Raw genomic sequence first — 22017 nt, 5'->3', positions numbered from 1 at the left:
GCAATAAAAATATATGTGCGCGTGAGGGATTGGTACGGGTACACGGAAACAGGTTAACTAAGGTGTAAAACAAGCTAAACAAAAATGTTTATATAAATATAAATATATATATATATATATGTATCTATATAATAAACAAGGTGCTGCGTAAGTAGATACAATGTAAACATAACTCTTTGAGACTAGTTTGATGTTCGGCGGACGCTTGGATTGAATTAAATATAATATATATTTTTTGAATAGATTTGCATTTAAAGAAATTTGTAAATGTGAGTTTTTTTTTTTTTTTAATATTGTTGGTGTTCTCTCGTGCTATAATTATTTATTATTAGCTGCTAGCATTTATCATAAGTACGTTTCACAATGCAGCTTCAGTTAGTTTTAGTTTCTTCACGCCAAAATGTTTTTACGATTTGTTTTTTGTTTGTTGTCTCAGGTTTGTTTGTTTTTCTTTTTTTTTTAACAACTAATCATTTGCTAAAAGCTGTGTGTGTGTGTGTGTGTGTGTGTGTGTGTTTTGCTTTGTTTATGGAGCTGCGCTGCTCAGCGCCCCTATTTTCCCCTTATTTATATTTTATTATTGATTAATCATTCACCATTTGTTGTTGTTGCTTTTTATGAAATATATACTGATATACATTGCACAAGTTATGGTGAATGCTCAAATTAGTATTTCTTTTCTTTTCTTTTGTTTTTGTTTCTTTTTTTTTGTTGTTTTGGTTTTGTTTGGTTTTTGTTTTTGTTTTTTAATTTAGTTTCCTTTTTTTACACAACCACTTGACACGACTTTCGGCAAACCAAAATGTGGCAATTATATATAGTTGCATTGTTTCATCTAGTTTGAATTGGCAAATCGCTCCATATCTATATATATATATGTGTATATATATATAAATCTATATACTGCACACAATGTGTTAATGTACGGTTTTTTCTTTCTTTCTGTGTGATATATTCAATGGAGAGACGGGTCAAAATTTTCGCTAAAGACGCTTAGAAAACAAACTAAATATATGCCAGAGAAATGCAAGACAAAATTTGGTAAAAATAACAATTTTGTTGTTGTGTCGTGTGGTTCCTTTTTAGTGTGTTTGCGTGTTTTGTTTTTGTTTTTGTTGCTGTTGCTGTTGTTATTGCTATTGCTATTGTTTATTTGTGTTCAGTATAGAGCGATTGCAGTTGCTTCTGCTGTTGTTTGGCTTGCCGAAAGCGGTGTTACATAAATTGTTATAATTCTTATATTTTGTTCGTTCATCATAATTTTTTTGTTGTTTGTTTTGAATGTTGTTGTCTCATATGTTCTTGTTGTTGGTTTTCTGTTTTGGGTATTAGCCATCTCTTATGTACATCATTCAGCTCCAACGATCGTCAAACACGCTTGCCGTCCAATTAACCGTTTGTTGTTATTTGGCATTGGATTTGTGTTAAGAATTAGTTTATAGTTAAGTTTTAATTATAATTTACGCACGTTTGCATTATTGCAAAGTTCTACGAAACATTTACTAAGGTGTTGTGACTTTGCTGTTGTTATTGCACTTCTTTTTCATCTTTTGTTGTTTTTTTCTTTTCTTTCTGTTTATGTTGCAGTTGTTGCTGCTGTTATTATTGTTGCCGCTTAAGATGGTGTTGCTGTTGCTTTTGGTGTTGTTGTTGTTGTTGTTGTTGTTGCTGCTGTTGTTGCTGTTGCTGTTGTTGTTGTTGCTGTTGTTGTTAATGCTTATTGGATTCAACTGCTAGGTAATTGTGGGGAGTTAGCTTTACGCTCGTTCGTAGAATAAAATATAGGCACTGGATGAAACGAGACAGTTTTCAGGTATAGCATCGCTGACGCTGCAATTATTAATTATTATTAATAAAATATATAATCAATTGTATAAATAAACAATGCATATACCTATTATCATTGAACTCATGCCACTTGTGTGAGACCGGATGCTTACAGAGTGCCACATAATGACCACCAGCCGTTGAGCCTATATCAATCGGAAAGTTGAGTTTAGTTCAAGTAGAAGCGAGCTTGATTCAAGTGATCGCGGCATACCCATATGATTGGAGATCGCATAGAGCGAATAATGCACATTCGAATTTGCGTTGGCGCCATATGAGGCCATATTGAGCTCACGATCCGCTGTGGGGAACTCAACAATATTCGAGAGCTTGCTCCAGCGCGTTTCAGAGAAGCGTTTGAGATCTGAAACAGCAATAATTAATATACATATACATATATATAGAGTAACAAATATTATATATGCTTACGTATCACCAGATATTTGGGGAAACGCTGTATGGTAAAGCTTTTGGTACATTTTCGGCGTGTCTTGCATTTGGAGCATGTGGGCATCTCGTCACCGTCTAGCACCTCTTCGCGTATGAACAGATCTAAGCAGGCCTCCAGTTTGCAGCGCGATGACGATGGTAGTGGCACGCTCAAGTCCCAGAATGGGTCAAAGGTAACGCTTGTATTTCCACACGTTGTGCACTTTAGTGTGCTCTTCAATTGACCAACAAACAGATCACGTATCAGGGAATTCTCATGCCTAGCATACCACTCCCAAGTCAGATCGGCCTTCTTATTGTCACTAAAATTAATCAGTTTAAGCGGCTTGAGTAACAATTTGTAGTTTAGGTTAGTTTTAGTGCTCACCTGAGATTATCATCAATGTTAAGCGTTTCACCTTTGACGCCGGTGTTGAGCGCCGAGTGCAGCGAGTCAAGAAAGAAGCGCAGAAACTCCTGCGCATCCTGTTGATTGTAATCGCTGTACATGCGATGCTTTGTCGAAAAGGCGCGCTTCAGTTCCATCGGCGTTACGCTGTGCACATTTGTCGTCCACATTTCCTGTATGAGTTTGGCAAATTCTAAAATAAAATCGTGTCAAATGTTATGAATCGGAATCGGAACACCACAGTGATCGCTTACCGTGTAGTATTTGCTGATCCTTGGAGGTTGCCGTGCGCGTGCTGGTATGATGTGCGCGCAGAAAACGCGTCAGCTCAGTCGTGTGACTCAGGCATTGGATGACCGAGTTCATGAAGCAAGTGTTTCCAATGTTTCTCAGACCGCATAGACCTGTGGGTGAGGGCATATTATCAAAATTTTTAATTATTAAAAGCCATTTGAGTTATTATAGCTAACTGGGCGTGGCCCAAAAGGCACTCCCCAATTCGGATGGCGTGTTATGGATTTGCCTTCTTCGTGTTCGATTGACGGCCGGCATTCTGAATGGTTTTGAGATCTAGTTTATGCGGTAGTTCCTACGTATGTATATCTGGCTCACTATGTCAACTGGCATACTGGAATAATCTAACTGACATCTAATACCTACAGGCCGAGCACAGCCTACTGAAAGGCGAACTGAAGTTACGAGAAAATTATAAAATGTCCATATGTAACTTGTGTGTGCTCTATTTTATGAACACATATTATGTACTTTTTGAGCCATTTGTATTTGGACTCGCATCGAAATAAGTTAAGGCCTACTTAACCTTATCGTATTTTTGAAAGGCAAACTTTTCTATCGAAACTGAAAAACTGAATAAAATATGAAGCTAACTCTTTGATTGAAACTAAACAAAACTACGCAAATGCTTGGATTAGATAAGTTAACTCACCCTCGAACTTCTCGTCACGGGTGCTTTTGTAGCCATCATCGAGATTATTATGCTTATTGCTCAACGATGATGTGCCAATGGAAGAGGATGTGGCGTTGGTATTGTTGCGTCCGCTGTCCCGATCCCAATAGCGGCTGGATGTTGGCGAGACAGGTGGTAGCACTGAACGAACGGTGCCTCCGGTATTCCGTGATACCTGCACCAAATACAAATTCGATTTATCGATGTACATACAAAAATCCGAGAGAAAAAATCGCAATGACAAAATAACAGTTATTCAAAAGCATCGAGCAATCGATCGTTAGAAAGGGATGCATGTGTGTTGAAATTGGCTGGCGTATTGGTGTGCGAGCGAGCGAGCGAGCGAGCGAACGAACGAATGAACGAACGAACGAGCGAGTGAGTGTGTGATTGTGTGAGTGTGTTTGGCGGTTAAAAGAAAACACAAGCATGCAAACTTAACGAAACGCAACAACAACGCAACATGACCAAAACATAAAATTGTGCATGTGCTGGCGAGTTGAGAGAGGAAGCGAGCGAGCGAACGAGCAGGGGTTAGCGAGAGGGAGACAAAATGATTAATTATCGTTACGATATCGATATCGATAGGCAAAACGAAACCAAAATCCAATTCGAAATCAAGGCGCGTTGTTCTGAAAAACCTATACCAAAATATAATAAGCTACAATAACAAAAACGCAACACACACACGCACACACAGACGCACACACATACATACAAAATCAGGATATGCTGAAAACTAAAAACGGATTACGGTGTATTCTGTGCTGGTGATAAAAATGAACAATGGAGCTGCTCAAAAAAGTAGCTCCTTTAGCTGTTGCTTAAAACGTTAAAAACTATAAACTGAAACACACAATGAGACTAAAAGAGAGAAAGAGAGAGAAAGAGAAATTGGGCAAAGAGCGCAATGAGAGCGCCACCCCCAAGAAAGTTGGGCGCCACTTACGCTGTCGCTGGCTGTGACGCTGTTGAGTGTGGCAGCGGCGGCGGCGGCGGCAGAGGAGGAGGACGAGGAGGAAGAGTAGGCGCCCTGAGCGCTGGCAGAGACAGCAGCTGCTGCTGCTGCTGCCGCTGCTGCTCCGCCCGCATCGTTGTTGTGCTGATGATGCTGATGCTGCTGATGATGATGATGATGTTGATGAAGATTTACCTTGTGGCTGCTGGCGGTTGCAGACGCCGCCGCAATCGCTTGGCCAGCCTGACAATCGGAATTGGTCGCCGCCTTGGCCAACAGACCGTGCGCAATCCGGCTGGCCGATTTGCTCATGGGCGCCACGGTCGCGGTCGCTGCCGTCGTGGCCGTCGCGGCATTGTTGCCGCTGCTGGTCCGATACGCGGCCCGTGTCAAGGAGCTGCTATAACCGGCCGCAATCCGAGCGTTCTCCATGTCGCCGCTGTAGCGCTGCTGCAGATTGCTGCTGCTGCCCGATGTTGCTGCTGCAGCAGCGACGCCAGTTGCTGCTGTTGTTGCCGACGCCGCCGCCGCTGCTGCTGTTGTTGCTGTTGCTGCTGTTGGATTATTGCGCAACGGGGCTGGCTGTCGCTTCTGTTCGCTGAGATTATTGAACTTCTCAATGGAGGCCTTAATACTGAGTGAATCGATGCCGTAGCGACGCGCATTGCTGGCATTGCCGCTGCCGTTCTCCCGCTCCCGCTCACGCTCCCGTTCCCGTTCCCGCTCCTTGGGCCGTTGTTCGCCATTTGTGTGCTTATAGTTGTTGAACTTCTCATAGCTGGCCGCAAAATTCGAATTGGAAAACGAGATGATTGTGGACTTGGGCCGCATCGCACGGTGGCCAATTGGCTTGTCGCCGCCGCCGCCGCCGCTGCTGCCGCTGCTGCTGCTCAGCTGCTGGCTGCGCAGCTGCAAGGGCGGCGTTATGGGCTTAAAATAACAGATATTGGCCAGCTTTTGGCCCGATGTTGTTGCTCCAGATGTTGTTGTTGTTGTTGCTGCTGTTGCTGTTGTTGTTGCTGCTGCTACAGCAGCAACTGTTGCTGCTGTGCTTGTCGGTGTATCGTCGCTATCAATGTAGCTAATGTCATCGTGTTGCTGATGTTGCTGTTGTTGCTGGCGTTGCATGCTGTTGTTGTTGCTGTTGCTATTGTTGCTGCTGTTGTTGTTGTTAATGTTATTGCTGTAGCTGCTGTGACTATTCATGGCGCTGTGATTGTTATTGCACTGCAGCACAAGCGGCTTCAGCTTGCCAGCCGCAAGTCGTCCACCTGCTGCCGCTGCTGCTGCTGAAGATGTTGCTGCTGCTCCAACTGTTGCCTTTTGGCCCAAGGTCAGCTGCTGCTTGCCCTGACTATGGCTATATCTAATATCGATCCTGTGGACGGCTGTGTTGTTGCCGCCAGCTATTGTTGTTGTTGCTGTTGCTGCTGTTGTTGTTGTTGTTGTTCTACTGGCGTTGCTGTTGCTGCTGTTCGTGCCGGCCGCTTTGTTGCCATTGAGCGTCGTCGGTCGACGCATGTCATTCAATAGAATCTCGCTGCCCCCAATGCCCCCGTTTGTTGCTGCTAACGCGGCTGCAGCTGCTGCTAGTTTGCCGTTGCGGTTGCCGTTGCTGCTGTTGTTGTTGTTGTTATTCTTGTGATCGTCGCTGGTTTTGTTGCGCTTGTTGCTTCTGCCAGCTTGCGTCTGTTTGAGCGTCACCTGGGCATGCGCCAGCTCGCACTCGGCCTTGAGAAAGCTGGGATCCTTGTAGCTGGATACCAAGAAATACCGCTGATTGGCCGCACGCACAGGATTAACCCCGCCGCCGCCGCCGCCACCGGCAACTGTGCTTGAATTTTGTCCGGCTGCACGCACGCTGCTGCCGCTTGGTCCTGTCCCGTTGCTGGCAACGTATTTGAGAGCAGTCGCTTGCTTGTGGACAATGCTGACGCCGCCAGCGCCGCTGGCTTTCAAGGATTTGGCGTGTCGCGACGCCGTCTGCTGATGCTGCTGATGTTGTTGCTGGTGTTGCTGGTGCTGCTGACTATTATTGCTGCCTCTTTGCTGTTGGCCGTCGGTTGTCGCTGCTGCTGCTGCTGCTGCTGCCGCAGTGTTTGCCTCGCGCTGCAGTTTGGACGCTGGAATCTTATGGAATCCTCTGGTTTTCTTAATGTCTAACATCATTCAACGGCTCCTTGTCGATTGGCGGCTGCTGCTGCTGCTGCTGCGGCTGAATTGTGGTTTTCTTTCTCTCTACACTTTCCTTGTTTTATGTATTTTGCAATGCTTTTTTTTTTTCTTTTCTTACTTATTTAACGCCTTATTATTATTAATAATTCTTTCTGTTCTATTATTATTGTTGTGATTACAGTTACGGATAGTTGATGTTCTTCTTGTTGTTGTTGTGTTCAATTTTTTTTTATCGAATTTGAAAAGGTGTGTTGTGCTTACCAAAAATACATACTCTCAAAACTACCTTATACACACATTTGGACTGTTTGCAAATACAAACTACTGCGTTAAACTAAAATTTTTCAAATATGGTTAGTTTTGAACTTTGTTTGGAACGCCTGCCTAAATTATTATCGATTCGATCAGTTCTACAAATTACGGTTTGCAGTTGCGTTATCGATAATTTATTGGTTTTTGGTTTCGATTGCTCTGGGTAGAATAGTTATATGATTTTTGTCTTCGTTAGCTTTCAAATTACTTGAGTTAATCAAGTTAATAATCAAGTGAGTTAGTTTGGTTAGTTAAAAGGGGCGCGATCTGCAAGAGTTTAGCTAAAAATATATAGAAATACATATATATTGATGTAAATCGATTAATTGCGATTAAATGCGTGTAACGGTTTAGCCACAAAACGAATAACAAAGAAAAGCCAGATAGTAAAAAACTGAGAAAATGGAGCAAGAGAAACAATGTATATATGTAAATGCCAAGTGAGCTTCAATGTCTATATATATATACATATATATATATATATATATATATATATGTATGTACATCTGTACCATTATACATATATTTATATATATATATAAGTACATGATGATTAATCGGGTTGGTTGCTTCATCGACGTTGACTGCGGTAAAGCAAAAATATCCTAACACATATGTCAAAGGAGATGGGGGGTGGGTGGTGGGGTGGGTTTTGGCTTGGGCAAGGCAATATCAACGATATATTCGTTATTCACACGCACACACACACACACACACACGCACTGAAGCTTATGCCTATCGATAATTAGTTAACATTTATCGCTTGGCAGCGGCTCTTCGCGGGTGGCAACCCTGGCATGCGATTAGTATTAATATTATGTATTTTTTTTTTGGCTGTCAGTTGCTTAGATATCCTGGCTTATTGCATTTTCAGCTCGTTTACCTTGCTGCGCGCAGCGGCGCTCTCTGCCAGCGTCAGCGTTGCTGTGGCGCTGACATCACCATCAGCATCGGCGTCGCCATCAGCTGCGCCATTGACATCACCATTGGCCTTGCCCTTGCCAGCTGCCACCGTTAGGTTATTAACTGTTGCCGACGTCGACGTCGACGCCGTCGCATCGTCTGTGGTGTCCGCTGCCGTTACGCTGGAGCTCTCGTAGATGGCATTGCGTTTGGGCGACGTCGACAGCAGCGATAGTCCATTGAGCTTGGCGTCCAGCCCATTGCTGTTCGCCTCCAGCGCAGCCGCATGGCCATTGGTAATGCTCTTCGCAGCCACATCCTGTGCAGCATTGCGACGCGTTCGATTGCTGCGCAGCGTAAAAGTCGCCGTTGGCACATCGCCGCTGCTGTTGCTGCCGCTGAGCGTGTATCTGCCTGAGCCGCTGCGCTGCCGTAGATGTGATGTTTCGCTGGCCGATGTATCCGCGCCGCCGGCATCGCTGTTGCTGCTGTATAGGCGACTATAGCGGCTGCTGCTGCGCGGTGTGTCCAGTGTAACGGTGCAGGTGGCGCTGTTATCGTTGCTGCTGTTGTTGTTGTTGCTGTTGTTGCTGTTGCGGTTGTCAGTGTCGGCTTCATTGACCGCCGATCTGGAACGTGACAGTTCACAGTTGGGTTTATAGTTGGCCGGACTGTACTTTTCGTATATGTCCAGGGCAGATGTGGCAACAAAATGTGCTAGGGATGATGATGAGCATGAGCTGGACAAACGTTTTGAGCTGCTGCCGTTAGCTGTTGCATCGTTGCCATTGCTATCTGCACCGCTCGGTGGCAGCTTTTTGGCAGCATCTCGGCGTTGCTTCAAGCCCCAATCGTCTTTCTTAGTTGCTGTGCCTGTTGTTGTTGTTGTTGTGCCCGTCGAGCTTGTTGCTGCCCCGTCGCCATTCGATGTTGTGCCCTTTGCTCGACGCGGCAACTAAACGTTTTTTTTGTTTGCATGTTTGTTCGTGTCATGGTTGTTGTTGAAACATTTATACAGATGTTGTGACATGTTTGGTTGGTTGTGTGATATAACGGTAACGGTAACGGTAACGGTTAACGATCATATTTTTATGTGTTTCATATGATGGGCAGCAACACAAAACCAAAATTCAAATAATAACAAAAAAAAAAAAAAAAAAACGAAAGACAAATAAGATATATAATAAATTCCAAACAAAAAATGCAGTAAAAAGGAAAAAGTCGAAAGAAAATAGATAAACAATCGCATATCCAGTAGAAACAAATATTTGCATAAACCGCCCGCAACACGACTTAACACGCGCGCCTCCATTTGTAAAATTGGGACCATCAATTGATTTATGTTTATTTAACATTGCATGTAACTTAACATTGCTGTTTAGCTTAATTGCATTTCGCCAAAGTTGCCAGACATTGTCAACTTTGTAGAGAAGAATTTATCGTTGCAGCCACTATTGCCACTATTTATATAATTCGCGACAAGAGCAAAAGAAACGCAATTTATACGATTGATAAACTTTGTACATTTAGCCCAACTGTCAAGAACTTTGACAACACATTTTGTGTCGTGGTCAAACTTGCCTCTCAGGTTTTTTAGAATTAAGTCGCTTTTTCGATTATGGTTTAGAAAACGCCGCTAATATCAAAAATTAAATCAACATAGCATTTTGTATTCTAATCATAATCATGGTCGATAAGAAATTGTAAAAATGGTGTGTCCATGACGTTTCAACACGACATAACTCCGCTTGGAGATATGACGTTCCAAAACGACATAACTCCGCGCGGCGAAATGACGTTTCAACACGACATAGCTCCGCGCGGAGATATGACGTTCCAAAACAACATAACTCCGCTTGGAGATATGACGTTCCAAAACGACATAACTCCGCTTGGAGATATGACGTTCCAAAACGACATAACTCCGCTTGGAGATATGACGTTTCAAAACGACATAACTCCGCGCGGCGATATGACGTTTGAACACGACATAGCTCCGCGCGGAGATATGACGTTCCAAAACAACATAACTCCGCGCGGAGATATGACGTTCCAAAACAACATAACTCCGCGCGGAGATATGACGTTCCAAAACAACATAACTCCGCTTGGAGATATGACGTTCCAAAACGACATAACTCCGCGCGGCGATATGACGTTCCAAAACCATAAAAATCATTGTATTTTGTATTTTAGACAAATTTTTTGCGAAAAACGTATGACTCAATTTATAAAATATATTTTATTGCAATCATAAATTTTCATTTTTTTTCTTTTTTTTTTTGTATAAGGATTGCGAACTTCCAGAATTAAGAATAAGCTCTGAAACCAAAGCATTTTAATTCGTGGGCGACAAATACAAATGAATAACGAAGTCGAAAAATTGCGACGATGACTGGCACAAATTCGATATGTGCGTCAAATTAGCGGCGGGGACTTAGCGTCGATTTTTGGTACTTGGTATCGGAAAAGGAATCGGTCACTTTTAAATGCATTTATTTAACGATAACAACGATAAAACGTCAAGTTGTTATCGACATCGATAAGTCATGCGTTAAATTAGTTAATCAGTTGATGGAACGCCCTATATGTTTTTTTTTCTTTCGCAGATTTATGACAAATACATGCATAGTACATACGCATGCATATGTCATATATTTGATATAAATTAGTGTGCACATGTATTTATGCCTCACACAGACACACACACACACACACACTCGCGAACAATGAATGCATCGTCACATTAAACATACTGGGAATTTTGAATTTTTATTGCCGACCGATGCCAACAGCAAATAATTTCACATACATATGTATGTATGTGGATAGCACAAGGGCGAGCCACATTTGTTGTTGTTGTTGTTGTTGCAGTAGCTGGGGCTGTTGTTGCAGTTGGTGCTGCTGCTGTTGTTGTTGGTGCCATTGGAGCTGTGCCAACAAGTGGTTTGGCCTGGCGAAAACATTCCATTGCCGTGGCGCGGCGGGTGGGTCTATGTTTGTGGTCATGACGCATTCGCCGCCTTATCGCAGCTTTCAACACACACGCACACACGTACGCACACTTACATATGTATGTGGGTACATACATATATGACCACTTAACAGCAAAAGAACAACAACAAGAGAACGAAAACAAATGACAAGTTTGCAATAACTGTAAATGTAACTTCAAAATGCCGCCAACTGTCAAACGAGTGTCAGAAAAAGAACGGTAAATACACAGTTAAAGCTCTATAGGGTGTATGTCTGGGGAATGGTTGGGGTATGGAAGGGGCGAGAATGCGTTTATGCAGAGCCAACATGGGCGTGCCTGGCTGGATATGACAAACAAACATATGCACATACACATGTAAATACATGTATGTACATATGCGAATGTGCGTGAAAAGGTGGGCGGGCAGTGGGTGGTTGTGGCTGTGGCTGTGTTTGGTCTCGGTTTTGCGACCAGGTAAGTGTATGTCATGGGCTACTTGTGACTTTTGGATAATGCACAACATGAAACGCGCAGTCAAAGCTGATTAAAAATAGTTTTATATACTAAAGACACACACACACACACGAGCGCACTTTGCATAGATACACGCACACACATACATACATATGTATTAAAGCACACGCACAGCTACCAAGGCAGATATCAAACACATACATATATACATGTATAGTATATGACTGTTCCGTATTGCTGTAATTAAAAACCTCACGAAAATAAATTGTAACTTTTACTTTTCTTACGAAAAACTGTAAATTATTTACAATATTTGTAATACCCTTATATGCATTAAAAGGTTGGGCCTATAAAATCTATATTTATATTTTTGATGAACACCAAAAATCGAGTATGTCTTTTCGTTCTTATGATGGTTTGTTGATTTCTTGTATACCTTATGTATAAAAATATCGAAATTTATGTAAACGTCATCTTTGTGTCCTGAAAAGTTTATTCGGACAATAAACACAAAAGTTATTCAAAAAAACCGATTCCCATGAAAAAGAAGAAGAATTGAAGGTATGTTTAACGTGACGTGTACCCTATAGGGATTTACGCTTGACAACAATGGAATGCAAGTTGGGCGGATATGACATTCCCCCTTGCTCAAAGGGTGTGGCCCAACTTATAGCTCGGCTGGTCTATTTTTTGTCAGAGAGACTCCAAACTAGATAACTCATATATATATATACATTATCCTTAGCATTGTAAATTGCGTCAGATAATAAAAATATGATGTTGTTGGATTTGAAAAGAAAGCATTTTTGGAACAGTCCTTATATATATTTGAGAAATATGTATACATGTGTGCATGTGTAGCTAGCATATGCTAGCTAAGCTATATAAGCTATATGTGTACGGTACATACAATTATACAATTACGACAGACACGAATCCTTAACTATTGTAATAGAGTACTCTAGTTGACACACAGAACTCACCAAATGATTCGAGTATGTGTACAGATGTGCGATTGTGCGTATGGATATTTTGTGTTTCAAAGCCCAAATAGTCTCGAGAGTTCGAGAGTGAAGCCTTTTAGTTTTCTATTTTTTTTTTTTTTAAGGTGATAGGGGATCTACACTAATATACATATTGTCCAGCATAATACATGATAATACAGACAGAATACTATATAGAGCTCTGTTCTGCCACCAATTGAACATCACATATGTATGTATAAGTATGTATGCATGTACATCAAAAATTAATCAAAGGTGGAAGTAAAAGGGGTTCGGTTTCGGGGTAAAAGGTGTGTGTGGCTAAAGCGATAATTAAAATTAGAGTAAACACTCACTCCGCATCGGCCGTACGAAACTGAATCATAATTGGAGCCGCTCAAATACGATGCACTATTTCGATATCCAGAATTGAGTGCAGATCCGGAACCGCCGCTCAGATACGATGCAGATCCGATGCTATTCCGCTGTGTATTGACGCGCGGCGTATACGAATACGCTGAATAGGAGCTGGGATAGTAGCTGCTTGCGCTGCTGCTGTGATGATTGTAGGCGGATGTGGACGATGTGCCGGCTGTGGAGCTGCCCGTGCCAGCTGATGAGGGCAGCAATTTCGATAGGCTGCTGCCGCGATTATCGTAGTAGCTGCTCGAGTAGCGCGAGTAGCCGTTGCTTGTGCCGCCGGCGCCGATGCCGCTGGTGGTGGTGCTGCCGCTGCTGCTGCTGCCGGAGCTGGTCGAGCTGCCAGCGCCGTTGGTCGACGTTGTGCCGTAGAGACTGCCACTGCCCGCTGCTGACGTTGAGGATCTACGCGGCGAAATCACACGCATATTAGTGGCAACAGCGTTCTACCGCTTCAATCGGACCAGTTTGCCGTTTTGCTGTGTTTGCCGCCTTTCTGAATTGACTTGTTATTGTTGTTGCCGCTGCCACTGCCGCTGCCGCTGCTGACGTTACTGATTTGGCAGAGCGTCCTGTTCCTCGCCCTACGCTCCTGTTTTTTTTTTTTTTTTTTTTTTTTTTTTTAGTATTATTATTTTTGTAATTGTTGCTCTGGTTTTATTGCTGCAAGAGAGTGAGAGTGAAAGTAGATGCGTGAGTAGCTTTCAAAACGGCAGCGCGCGAGTTGCACTCACTCACCTTGGCTTGCAGTTGCTCTTTCCGTTTTCTTATTTGCTTTATTTTGTATTTTTGCAGATTATTTACATAGTTTTTGCTTTTCTATTTTATTTAGTTAGTGTTGTTGCTTATGCTACATTAAAGACCCGTTATTGTTGCAGTGGAGAAGAGGCAAACTGTAATTAAAGGAGAATTTGTCATAAGTGACCTTCGTCAAGCTGCATATAAATAAACATATATAGGGGCTGACTAACAGTTACAGTTGATTACTAATTTCATAAATTTATCACAAACTTAACAGCGCCGCCAACGTCGCCCACTTCGTCGTGTCACACTTGTTTACAAAATGACAAAACAACAAAAATCACAATATTTCAAGTTTCACGACGCTGCAACTTGTCACAACAACAACAACTCAATGCAACTGCCGGTCTGTGTGTGTGAGTGGGGTAGCTGGGTAGCTATGCGGTAATAGTGAAGTTGCGTATGTTTGCATTCATGCGTGTGCCTGTGTGTGTGTATAAGACGCCGCCAGGCTGTCTACGGCCCTATACGGCGCGCAATGTCATTGTAACCGAGGAAACCGTTGCTCGTGTTTCACAGTGTGCGTGCGTTCGTGCATGTGTATAATGATAGGGCGCCACAACCTCACACACACACACATACACGTAAACAAACGGACGGACACATGGCCACTATCATATCGATCTCTCGTTCATAAATACAACTACAGTTATAACTACAACTATAAACATCACTACAGCAAGTTTTTTAGATTCACACATTCCAATGCGCCTATGTGAAGCAGCGATGCCGAAAATCACGTCAAAAATCGAAATTATTATAATTAAAGCAACAAAAAAAAAAGAAAAACGGCGAATCTATTTATAAAAGCGCTTAAAAGTACACACACACACACACAACTGGCTGGCGCTGGCGGTCGCCACGTTCCCGTTGGTTGGATGATACGGCGGTGGCGGCAGTAGTAAAACTGCGCTGCTGTGCCTGGCCTATGGCGCCATATGCGCAAATGAGATAGCAATATTGATATTGGCGACAGCGACACACTGAGACACACACACACCGAAAGGCAACGAACACAAACATATACATACGTATGTATGAATGTACATATACGCGGCCAAGCAAGCAACGTACGAATTACGCAAAGTGAAATATCTTTCTCAAAAATGGAAAGTGGAAAAGTGACGACTATGACTGTAAATTTCGCTTTAGAACGCGAACACTTTAATATAGATATTTGAAGAGGGGAATTCAGCGCCTTGCTAAGCAGTATATTTATTTATAAAATTCATCATTCACACACAACCCACTCACGACGCTAGAAAAAAATCCAAAAACGTCTTATTGCTTCAACGCTTGGTACGCACACCAAAAAAAAAAAAAACAATTTAATTGCACTAACTGAGCTTCTTTACATGGTAATAACTTATATTATTGGCTTTTATATGCAATTTTCAGCCCACAGCACGCAGAACTCACTTAGGAGCGAGTCAGTTTTGCAAACGAACTACCGAAATGTAGGGTTGCATCGATACGAGTATCGATAAATTTATTTATTGTATGGTTTTCTTATCGCACAAATCAAATCATAACCTATCGACTACAGTGGTCATCGCCAACCACAGAAAAAGTGGCAACACCGCCGTGTATATACATTTTGAGAGAAAATTTTGTTCAGGTGTGAAAAATCTATGCAGTTTATTCTCGTTTATAAATAAATAAAATTTAAATGCAAATAGTAACTAGACTTAATTATTACATGGTTTTGCTATTGTCATTGCTCGTGCTGTGCGTTATGCCGTATTTACCGAATTATGAACAGTACCCTGCAGCCGCAAATTGTCGCGTCGCATTACATTTAGTGTTGCCAACTTTTGCATTTGCAAAAAAAAAGCTATCTCGTCAAATTCGCACTACTGTGCATTAAACTTCACATATTTTTTTTTGTGCAAACACACATTAGATGGCTACACAGTGTATTTATGAAAAACTCAATTTCCAAATTGATAAGCCAAAATCTTTCAGCAGGACTGCGCATCACCGTCGTACCAATTAGCTTACAAGCATTTTAAGGACCCTGGACATTAAATAGCTAAATCTAACCGGAAAAGGCTGAGTGGGCAACACTTTAGCCTGCGCCGCCGCCAACGTCGTCACACAAAATGAAGTGAGCTACAACACAACAAAGAAAATAAACTAAACTGAATATTGAGAAAACTTCAAAAACAATTAATACAATAACATTTTTATCTATCGGTTTCTATTTCCCGTGTACAGTAAACCAAAAGGCACAGCAGTTTTTTGTTAATTTTCTGAAATTTCAATTTGTCTCGTCGTTATCATCATCCGCATTGCCATCGTAATTTTTAGCAGGTCTCTCTTATTACCACCCATCGCCCGCCCGCCCAGCTAGCTTTGTGGGAAACCTTGTATTAAAGTTCGTTTACTGGAACATTTTCACTAGCCCCCAGGAGCTTCGTCTTCGCTTTTTACTACGCTTCAGTTCTCCAACGAGACGCCCACACAAATATTTAGGTAAGTGCTTCCTCTTATCAGTTGTGGCTGCATTTTCATTGTAATTGATATGATCTGTCTTGCAGTTATGTCATCGACCGCCGGCAAACGCAAGGAAATATACAAATACCTGGCGCCATGGCCATTGTACTCTATGAACTGGAGTGTGCGCCCAGACAAACGTTTTCGCCTTGCCCTGGGCAGCTTCATCGAGGAGTACAACAACAAAGTGCAAATCATTAGCCTGGACGAGGATACCAGCGAATTTAGTGCTAAAAGGTGAGATGAGTGCAGAGAGTAAGCATCTGCCGAGCCTTAAATACGCATTGGAAAACCTATGCACGTATGCATGCTTTCTCATTGCTTGATTTGTAATTCTCAACAAGTTAATGCTGCCAAAGGTGGACAGGACCATTGCAATCCTAGAGTCCGTTGTTATCCGAAATTACACGGACAACCCGATCATTTATGGTGCTTGTACCTTGGTCCGTCAGCTTAACATTAGTTTGTCTACTTAAAAGGTCTAACTTAAACCAATCATATGGCAATAATACGATATACTATGTCGATCTTAGTCGCACAGCAGTGTTTATCATATAACTCGATCCATGGGAGCTAATTAATTAATAGCTTTCAGTTCAAATATTTTCGTTTATTTACACAAAAACTCAATTGGCAGTCGATAGTATGGCAGGTATAAATTCGAGTGGTCCGATACGAGACTAGTTTGCATGGAAACAGACAGCAGGACAAGAATAAACCCTGCATAATATCGGGGGTATTATAATTTTGTGACGCAATGTATTAAGTTTATGCGTGAACATTTTTGGTTTTGATGATATCTTGTGCAAACTTGGCATTTGCCAGCTTCCGACTATCATATCATATACTTTTTAGAAAGAATAAGTGGGATACTTCTGTTTTTGAAGACATCTTGAACTGTTTCATATTGGACTACTGACTATATTTTTGTCTTTTATGGGAATAATCTTTCTGGAATTATTCGTTGCTTAATTACTTAATGTTCTGTTTTGTTCTCGTTCACTTGCAGCACCTTTGACCATCCATATCCTACAACAAAAATCATGTGGATACCAGACTCGAAAGGCATCTATCCCGATCTGTTGGCCACCAGCGGTGATTATTTGCGCGTTTGGCGCGCTGGTGAACCGGATACCCATCTGGAGTGCGTGCTAAATAATAACAAAAACAGTGATTTTTGTGCGCCGCTAACATCGTTCGACTGGAACGAGGTGGATCCCAATTTAGTTGGCACATCATCCATTGACACCACCTGCACAATATGGGGCCTAGAGACTGGGCAGCCGCACGCGCGCGTCTATGTGGCTGGGCATGTTAAGACACAGCTAATAGCACATGACAAGGAGGTCTATGACATTGCATTTTCACGTGCCGGCGGCGGCCGCGACATGTTTGCCTCAGTTGGCGCTGATGGCTCCGTGCGCATGTTTGATTTGCGTCATCTGGAGCATTCGACCATTATCTATGAGGTGGATGCCAATAGCTTTGATATATATATATGTATATATATATTGTTTATTTATTGATTTATTTGTCTTGATTAGGATCCTGCGCATACTGCGCTGTTGCGCTTGGCCTGGAACAAACAGGATCCGAATTACTTAGCCACTGTTGCCATGGATTCATGTGAAGTTATTATTTTAGATGTTCGTGTTCCTTGTACACCTGTTGCAAGACTGAGCAATCACAGAGCGTGCGTCAACGGTATTGCGTGGGCGCCGCATAGGTAACCAATATCCAAATCAAAAATATCTAACCACATATCTAACAAGTCTCGTTCGGTTTGCAGTTCCTGTCACATTTGCACTGCCGGTGATGATCACCAAGCACTGATCTGGGATATACAACAAATGCCACGCGCAATCGAGGATCCAATTTTAGCCTATACAGCTGCTGAAGGCGAAGTCAATCAAATACAATGGGGTGCCACGCAACCCGATTGGATAGCCATTTGCTATAACAAAGCGTGCGAGATCCTGCGGGTCTAAGAGTCAATTTTTCTTACCACCCAAGCAACCTGTCCCCCCTCCCGACCCACACTGCTCTGCCCTGTGGCTGTGATGTGAGGATGATGTGGCTGCAGAACGCACAGTTGTCAACACACCCAATAACAGCAGCAGCAGAAGCGACACCAACCAACACACAGATACGCATACTCAAACACACACACACACACACAGAGACAGACACACACACACACACATGCGGATACAGAACACAATGTAGTTGTAGGTTTTGTAGGCGCAGCCGCGGAAGAAACGCGTTTTAATTACATAATATACACACATATATAGTTTTGTATTCGGACGTCGATTTATATCCCACAATCCCGCATCCGCATCTGCAACCCAACTTGGTGTATTGGTCGCCAGTGTCTGTGGCTCAGTCGAAGTTAAAAGTGAGACGCGTAGGCGGAGCAGCCGGGCAATTCTATTAGAGTTTAGTTTTTTAATGCTCTCTGTGGCCGGGCCAGGCACATTTAGCATCCCCCTAGCTTAGTTGAACATAATGTTATGATATATAAGTCTCAAGGTATAACCAAAATATGTATTGCTATTTGTAATTTATTTGACTCGTTTCGCACGTTATGCTGAAGAGTACCGGACGCTTAGTTTTATGAATTGACATGTCTGGCTTATTGACATTCTGTTTTTAAGATCGCAAAAAAAAAAAAAACATTTACACATAAAAACAAAAAACAAGATGAACAAATGAAAAACAATGTCCTACCTCGTTTTCCAACATGTTAAATGTTGTTAATATTTGTGTCTAACCGCAGTAAGAACAACAACAACAACAACAACAACAAACCAAACAAACAAACAACTACACGCAAAAACAAAAAACAGACGAACAACAAATGAGAGAAAACCCAAATGAAAAATGTATCCAAAAAGACGCTAAAGGCTTCTTTTTGCTTTTGTTTTTTTTTTTTTTTTTAACTATTTTTTGGACATTTTTTATTATTTTTTTGTTCAAATGTTTTTTGTTTTTTTTTACACGTTTTCTATTAGAACCAAACAACAAAAGGACTTAAGCAAAACGAAAACGCAAACGCAAAGCAAACATAAATAAGCGAAAAAAAATAATACTTGTATTTAGAAAACAGAAATGAATTAAAAAGAAAACCAAAAAAAAAAAAAATACGAAAAAAACAACTGCACAACCACAGCTAAATACAATACTTACTATTTAAAATACAACTAAAAGAAAAACCGAAATATTATATTGAGCGAGAGAGAATACAAGATTGTTGCTATCCATTTAAAAAAAAAAACACAAAATGAACATATAAAATAATGACTGCATTCAATTAACATTAGCTTCATAAAATACAGTCAGGCCGAATGATCGAATAGATCCTTACTCCCGCACTGAAAGCAAAAAAAGCAGAAAACAACAAGAAGAAACAAGAACAATATACTAATCCACAACAAAATATAAATACATTTTCTATGGTCGAAACTATAGTGCGCCGCTCTGAGACTGAAATAAATGAGAATCCTTTTAGACGATATGCCTTTTCGTTGGCTCAGAGTTATCTGTTCAAACTCCAAATGCTAATATACATACATATATACAAATACAACTGATGCTGCTTTTGATTATGCGTGTAAATACAGAGAAGCGTAACGCTCTTTACTTTATTTTGTTTCATTGTTTTATCCAATAACAATCAGAATCTGTAAACACTCGACAAGACTTTTGCGCAATTTCAATTGAATATGAATAAACCGGTAAATCCTTTTTACAGTGTGTACACATGTACGCACACATGCATGCATTGCATATGTAGATACACGCGGCATGCATACATTGATATATACATATACACATGTACGTTAATAACTGCGTAGCGTGAGTAAGCATTTTTTGGCAAACGGTTTCTGTAATTTTTAGCATTCATTATCCGGTTGGATCAAGATATTCTTTATACTTACACACACACACACACACACACACACAATGTAAAACAATAATTTAAATTATTTGTATGCGTTTGCATTTTTTAAATTCACACACAGACATACATCATGAATTGTAACTACATATACAAATATAAGCACACATATATATATATATGTATGTGTGTATATATATAGGACATCTGGTACCATGCTGGGTCAGCGCGGAGTTTTGAAACTAGGAGGCAGCAGGAATGTGAGGGGCGCAGCAACGAAAGCGAAAATCCCAAGAGAAAAAACAAAAAGAAAACAAAAAATATTTAAATAAACAATTTTTAAATAAACCTTTGTTGTCACGCCATTTAAATCAAATCGGGCAAATCAGGCGGCGGGCATATATTGCCAATATCGACTGTTCCACATGGCTCCTTTAAACCAGATGCACTGCCGCTGAAAGATATGGGATTAAGCTCGGTTCACCAGATCCAACTAATAACTAGGCTGGCCTACCTCTTCGTCGGGGCATGCGTGGACTTCTTCAGGACGAGCAGCTCATTGGCCTTGAGCTTCTTGAGAATGATCTGGAGATGGCCGCTGATTTGGGAACGCTGCACAACAGACTCGTCCGGCTTGACCTCCTCGTTGTAGGCCATTTGAAAGACTTTGCCCTTGACCGTGACGCGCACGTAGTTCGTCTGTATGTCCACGTCGATAAGGGACGTGTCCAGATGCCTGGTTATGGCCGGAATGGAAAATGCATTTGGACTGAGTCTCAGCAATGTGTCAGGTGGTGTGGGACTACGTACTTGTATACCTCCAATAACAGACTGTAGTGGCCAGCCTCATCCTGGAAATTAAATGGCAGCTTAGCCTGATTGATGTTGTAGGGCCGGCCGCAGGGCGCGAAGAGATTAGGGCTTCTCTTTTGCTTTTGCGTCAATGGGTCTGGCTGCGACTCGTGCTTCTCTCTGCCGAGCTTGTGCTGGCGCGCAATCTCGGTGCGTATTTCCGGGCAATGCTCACTTTTGGCATTCCAGAAGGCGCGTGTACGCTCATCCTCGTCCTCGATGGCGGCGCACTCTTTGGCCAGCTGTGCCTGCTGCTCGGCCACGCGAATACGCTGTTCATCCCGTTCGATGGCCTGTGCCGCCTGGCACTGCACAATAACAGCTCGATGCTGTGGCAGAAGGCGCTGCGCCTGCAGACGTTCCGAGGGTAATATATCCTTGCAGTCCAGGCTCTGCAATTGCAGCAGCGTACCCACGACAAAGTCACGATAGTGCGGATAATCGACACAAGGATTGCCAATAAGGACCAGCTCCCGCAAATTGTAATTGCCAATCAGAGACTCGACGCTGGTCAGCTCGCCGACAAAGTTGAGCGTTAGATCGAGCTTATTGAGCGACTCAAGACTCTCCAAGTTCTCAATGCGCTCAATGTTGTTCACGGCCACATTGAGATACTCGAGACGCTTCAGCTTGTGCAGATTCTCCAGGCGCGCTATGAGATTGGACTGCAGCAGCAGAATCTTGAGATCGCGACACCAGTTCTGTATATGCTCGATGCGCTCGATATCTTCCTGGTGCAGCGACAGCTCCTCGAGCGTGCCTATCAGCCGCTCATTATGCTCCGACTTTTTGCGCACCAGCTCCTCGGTGACTGCGATAATATCATTAGAGAAGCAAGCATGCAAATACTTTGTCTTCAACTTACTGCGCACCATAATTCGAGAATATAAATATTTATGTTGTGTCTATGTCAAGAACTGGCTTCAGCTTCAGCTCAAATAGCACTTAAAACAGTAAACAAATAAGGCGACTGCGTTGCTAGGTTCAGCTTCTTCTGCTTCTTCTTGTTGCTGTTGTTAGTGTTGTTGTTGTTGACACCCGATTACAATTTAAATTTTGTGTCATCGGCGGGCGAGCGATTGAACTTATCGAACTTATTAACATATCGATTTGCATGACGGCAACGTCATCGG

General features: G+C 42.2%; 3 protein-coding genes and 1 long non-coding RNA gene across 6 annotated transcripts; 1 reads left to right on the top strand and 3 right to left on the bottom strand.

The window, feature by feature from the left end:
• Nucleotides 1–1650: 1650 nt before the first annotated feature.
• LOC115767828 (ubiquitin carboxyl-terminal hydrolase Usp2) lies at nt 1651–13452 on the bottom strand. The gene is made up of 10 exons (XM_030712168.1): nt 12771–13452; nt 7961–8935; nt 4786–6759; nt 3612–3807; nt 2920–3069; nt 2645–2858; nt 2257–2579; nt 2042–2191; nt 1895–1973; nt 1651–1830 (listed from the first exon to the last, which is right to left on the bottom strand). The coding sequence occupies exons 1-10, from the start codon at nt 13260–13262 to the stop codon at nt 1758–1760; spliced, it is 4626 nt and encodes a 1541-aa protein (XP_030568028.1). The 5' UTR covers nt 13263–13452; the 3' UTR covers nt 1651–1757.
• A 12-nt stretch (nt 13453–13464) lies between these two features.
• On the bottom strand, nt 13465–15094 carry LOC115767816. The gene is made up of 3 exons (XR_004018411.1): nt 14991–15094; nt 13573–13727; nt 13465–13497 (listed from the first exon to the last, which is right to left on the bottom strand). It is a non-coding gene; the product is annotated as an uncharacterized LOC115767816 (long non-coding RNA).
• A 95-nt stretch (nt 15095–15189) lies between these two features.
• Nucleotides 15190–18975, top strand: LOC115767815 (DDB1- and CUL4-associated factor 7). 3 transcript variants are annotated; one of them, XM_030712152.1, is made up of 7 exons: nt 15190–15253; nt 15604–15742; nt 15853–16110; nt 16176–16368; nt 17141–17600; nt 17676–17857; nt 17921–18975. In XM_030712152.1, exons 4-7 carry the CDS (start codon nt 16178–16180, stop codon nt 18117–18119), a joined length of 1032 nt encoding a protein of 343 aa, XP_030568012.1. In that variant the 5' UTR covers nt 15190–15253; nt 15604–15742; nt 15853–16110; nt 16176–16177; the 3' UTR covers nt 18120–18975. The 3 variants fall into 3 exon arrangements, with proteins under 3 accessions (XP_030568012.1, XP_030568011.1, XP_030568013.1); XM_030712151.1 differs by lacking the exon at nt 15190–15253 and having other exon boundaries at nt 15543–15742; XM_030712153.1 differs by lacking the exons at nt 15190–15253; nt 15604–15742 and having other exon boundaries at nt 15793–16110.
• A 1196-nt stretch (nt 18976–20171) lies between these two features.
• LOC115767836 (protein tilB) lies at nt 20172–21844 on the bottom strand. The gene is made up of 4 exons (XM_030712178.1): nt 21750–21844; nt 20843–21695; nt 20547–20768; nt 20172–20486 (listed from the first exon to the last, which is right to left on the bottom strand). Exons 1-4 carry the CDS (start codon nt 21757–21759, stop codon nt 20399–20401), a joined length of 1173 nt encoding a protein of 390 aa, XP_030568038.1. The 5' UTR covers nt 21760–21844; the 3' UTR covers nt 20172–20398.
• Nucleotides 21845–22017: the final 173 nt, after the last annotated feature.

The sequence above is a fragment of the Drosophila novamexicana genome, unplaced genomic scaffold (assembly GCF_003285875.2).
Source record: "Drosophila novamexicana strain 15010-1031.04,08,12 unplaced genomic scaffold, DnovRS2.1 tig00001466-arrow-arrow-pilon, whole genome shotgun sequence".
Classification (NCBI taxonomy): domain Eukaryota; kingdom Metazoa; phylum Arthropoda; class Insecta; order Diptera; family Drosophilidae; genus Drosophila; species Drosophila novamexicana.
Note: the sequence above shows the minus strand (reverse complement) of the source record. Positions and strands in the feature narration are given on the sequence as shown.

Coding starts and splice junctions, on each gene's coding strand:
- LOC115767828 (XM_030712168.1), bottom strand. CDS start 13,262: ATGCGTGTGATTTCGCCGCGTAGATCCTCAACGTCAGCAGCGGGCAGT. Junction 3,808..4,785: donor CAACCGCCAGCAGCCACAAG/GTAAATCTTCAT, acceptor TATTTGGTGCAG/GTATCACGGAATACCGGAGG. Junction 2,580..2,644: donor AACATTGATGATAATCTCAG/GTGAGCACTAAA, acceptor GATTAATTTTAG/TGACAATAAGAAGGCCGATC.
- LOC115767836 (XM_030712178.1), bottom strand. Junction 20,769..20,842: donor CTGTTATTGGAGGTATACAA/GTACGTAGTCCC, acceptor GGCCATAACCAG/GCATCTGGACACGTCCCTTA. Junction 20,487..20,546: donor ACGCATGCCCCGACGAAGAG/GTAGGCCAGCCT, acceptor CATATCTTTCAG/CGGCAGTGCATCTGGTTTAA.
- LOC115767815 (XM_030712152.1), top strand. CDS start 16,178: ATGTCATCGACCGCCGGCAAACGCAAGGAAATATACAAATACCTGGCG. Junction 17,601..17,675: donor ATTCGACCATTATCTATGAG/GTGGATGCCAAT, acceptor TGTCTTGATTAG/GATCCTGCGCATACTGCGCT. Junction 17,858..17,920: donor ATTGCGTGGGCGCCGCATAG/GTAACCAATATC, acceptor TTCGGTTTGCAG/TTCCTGTCACATTTGCACTG.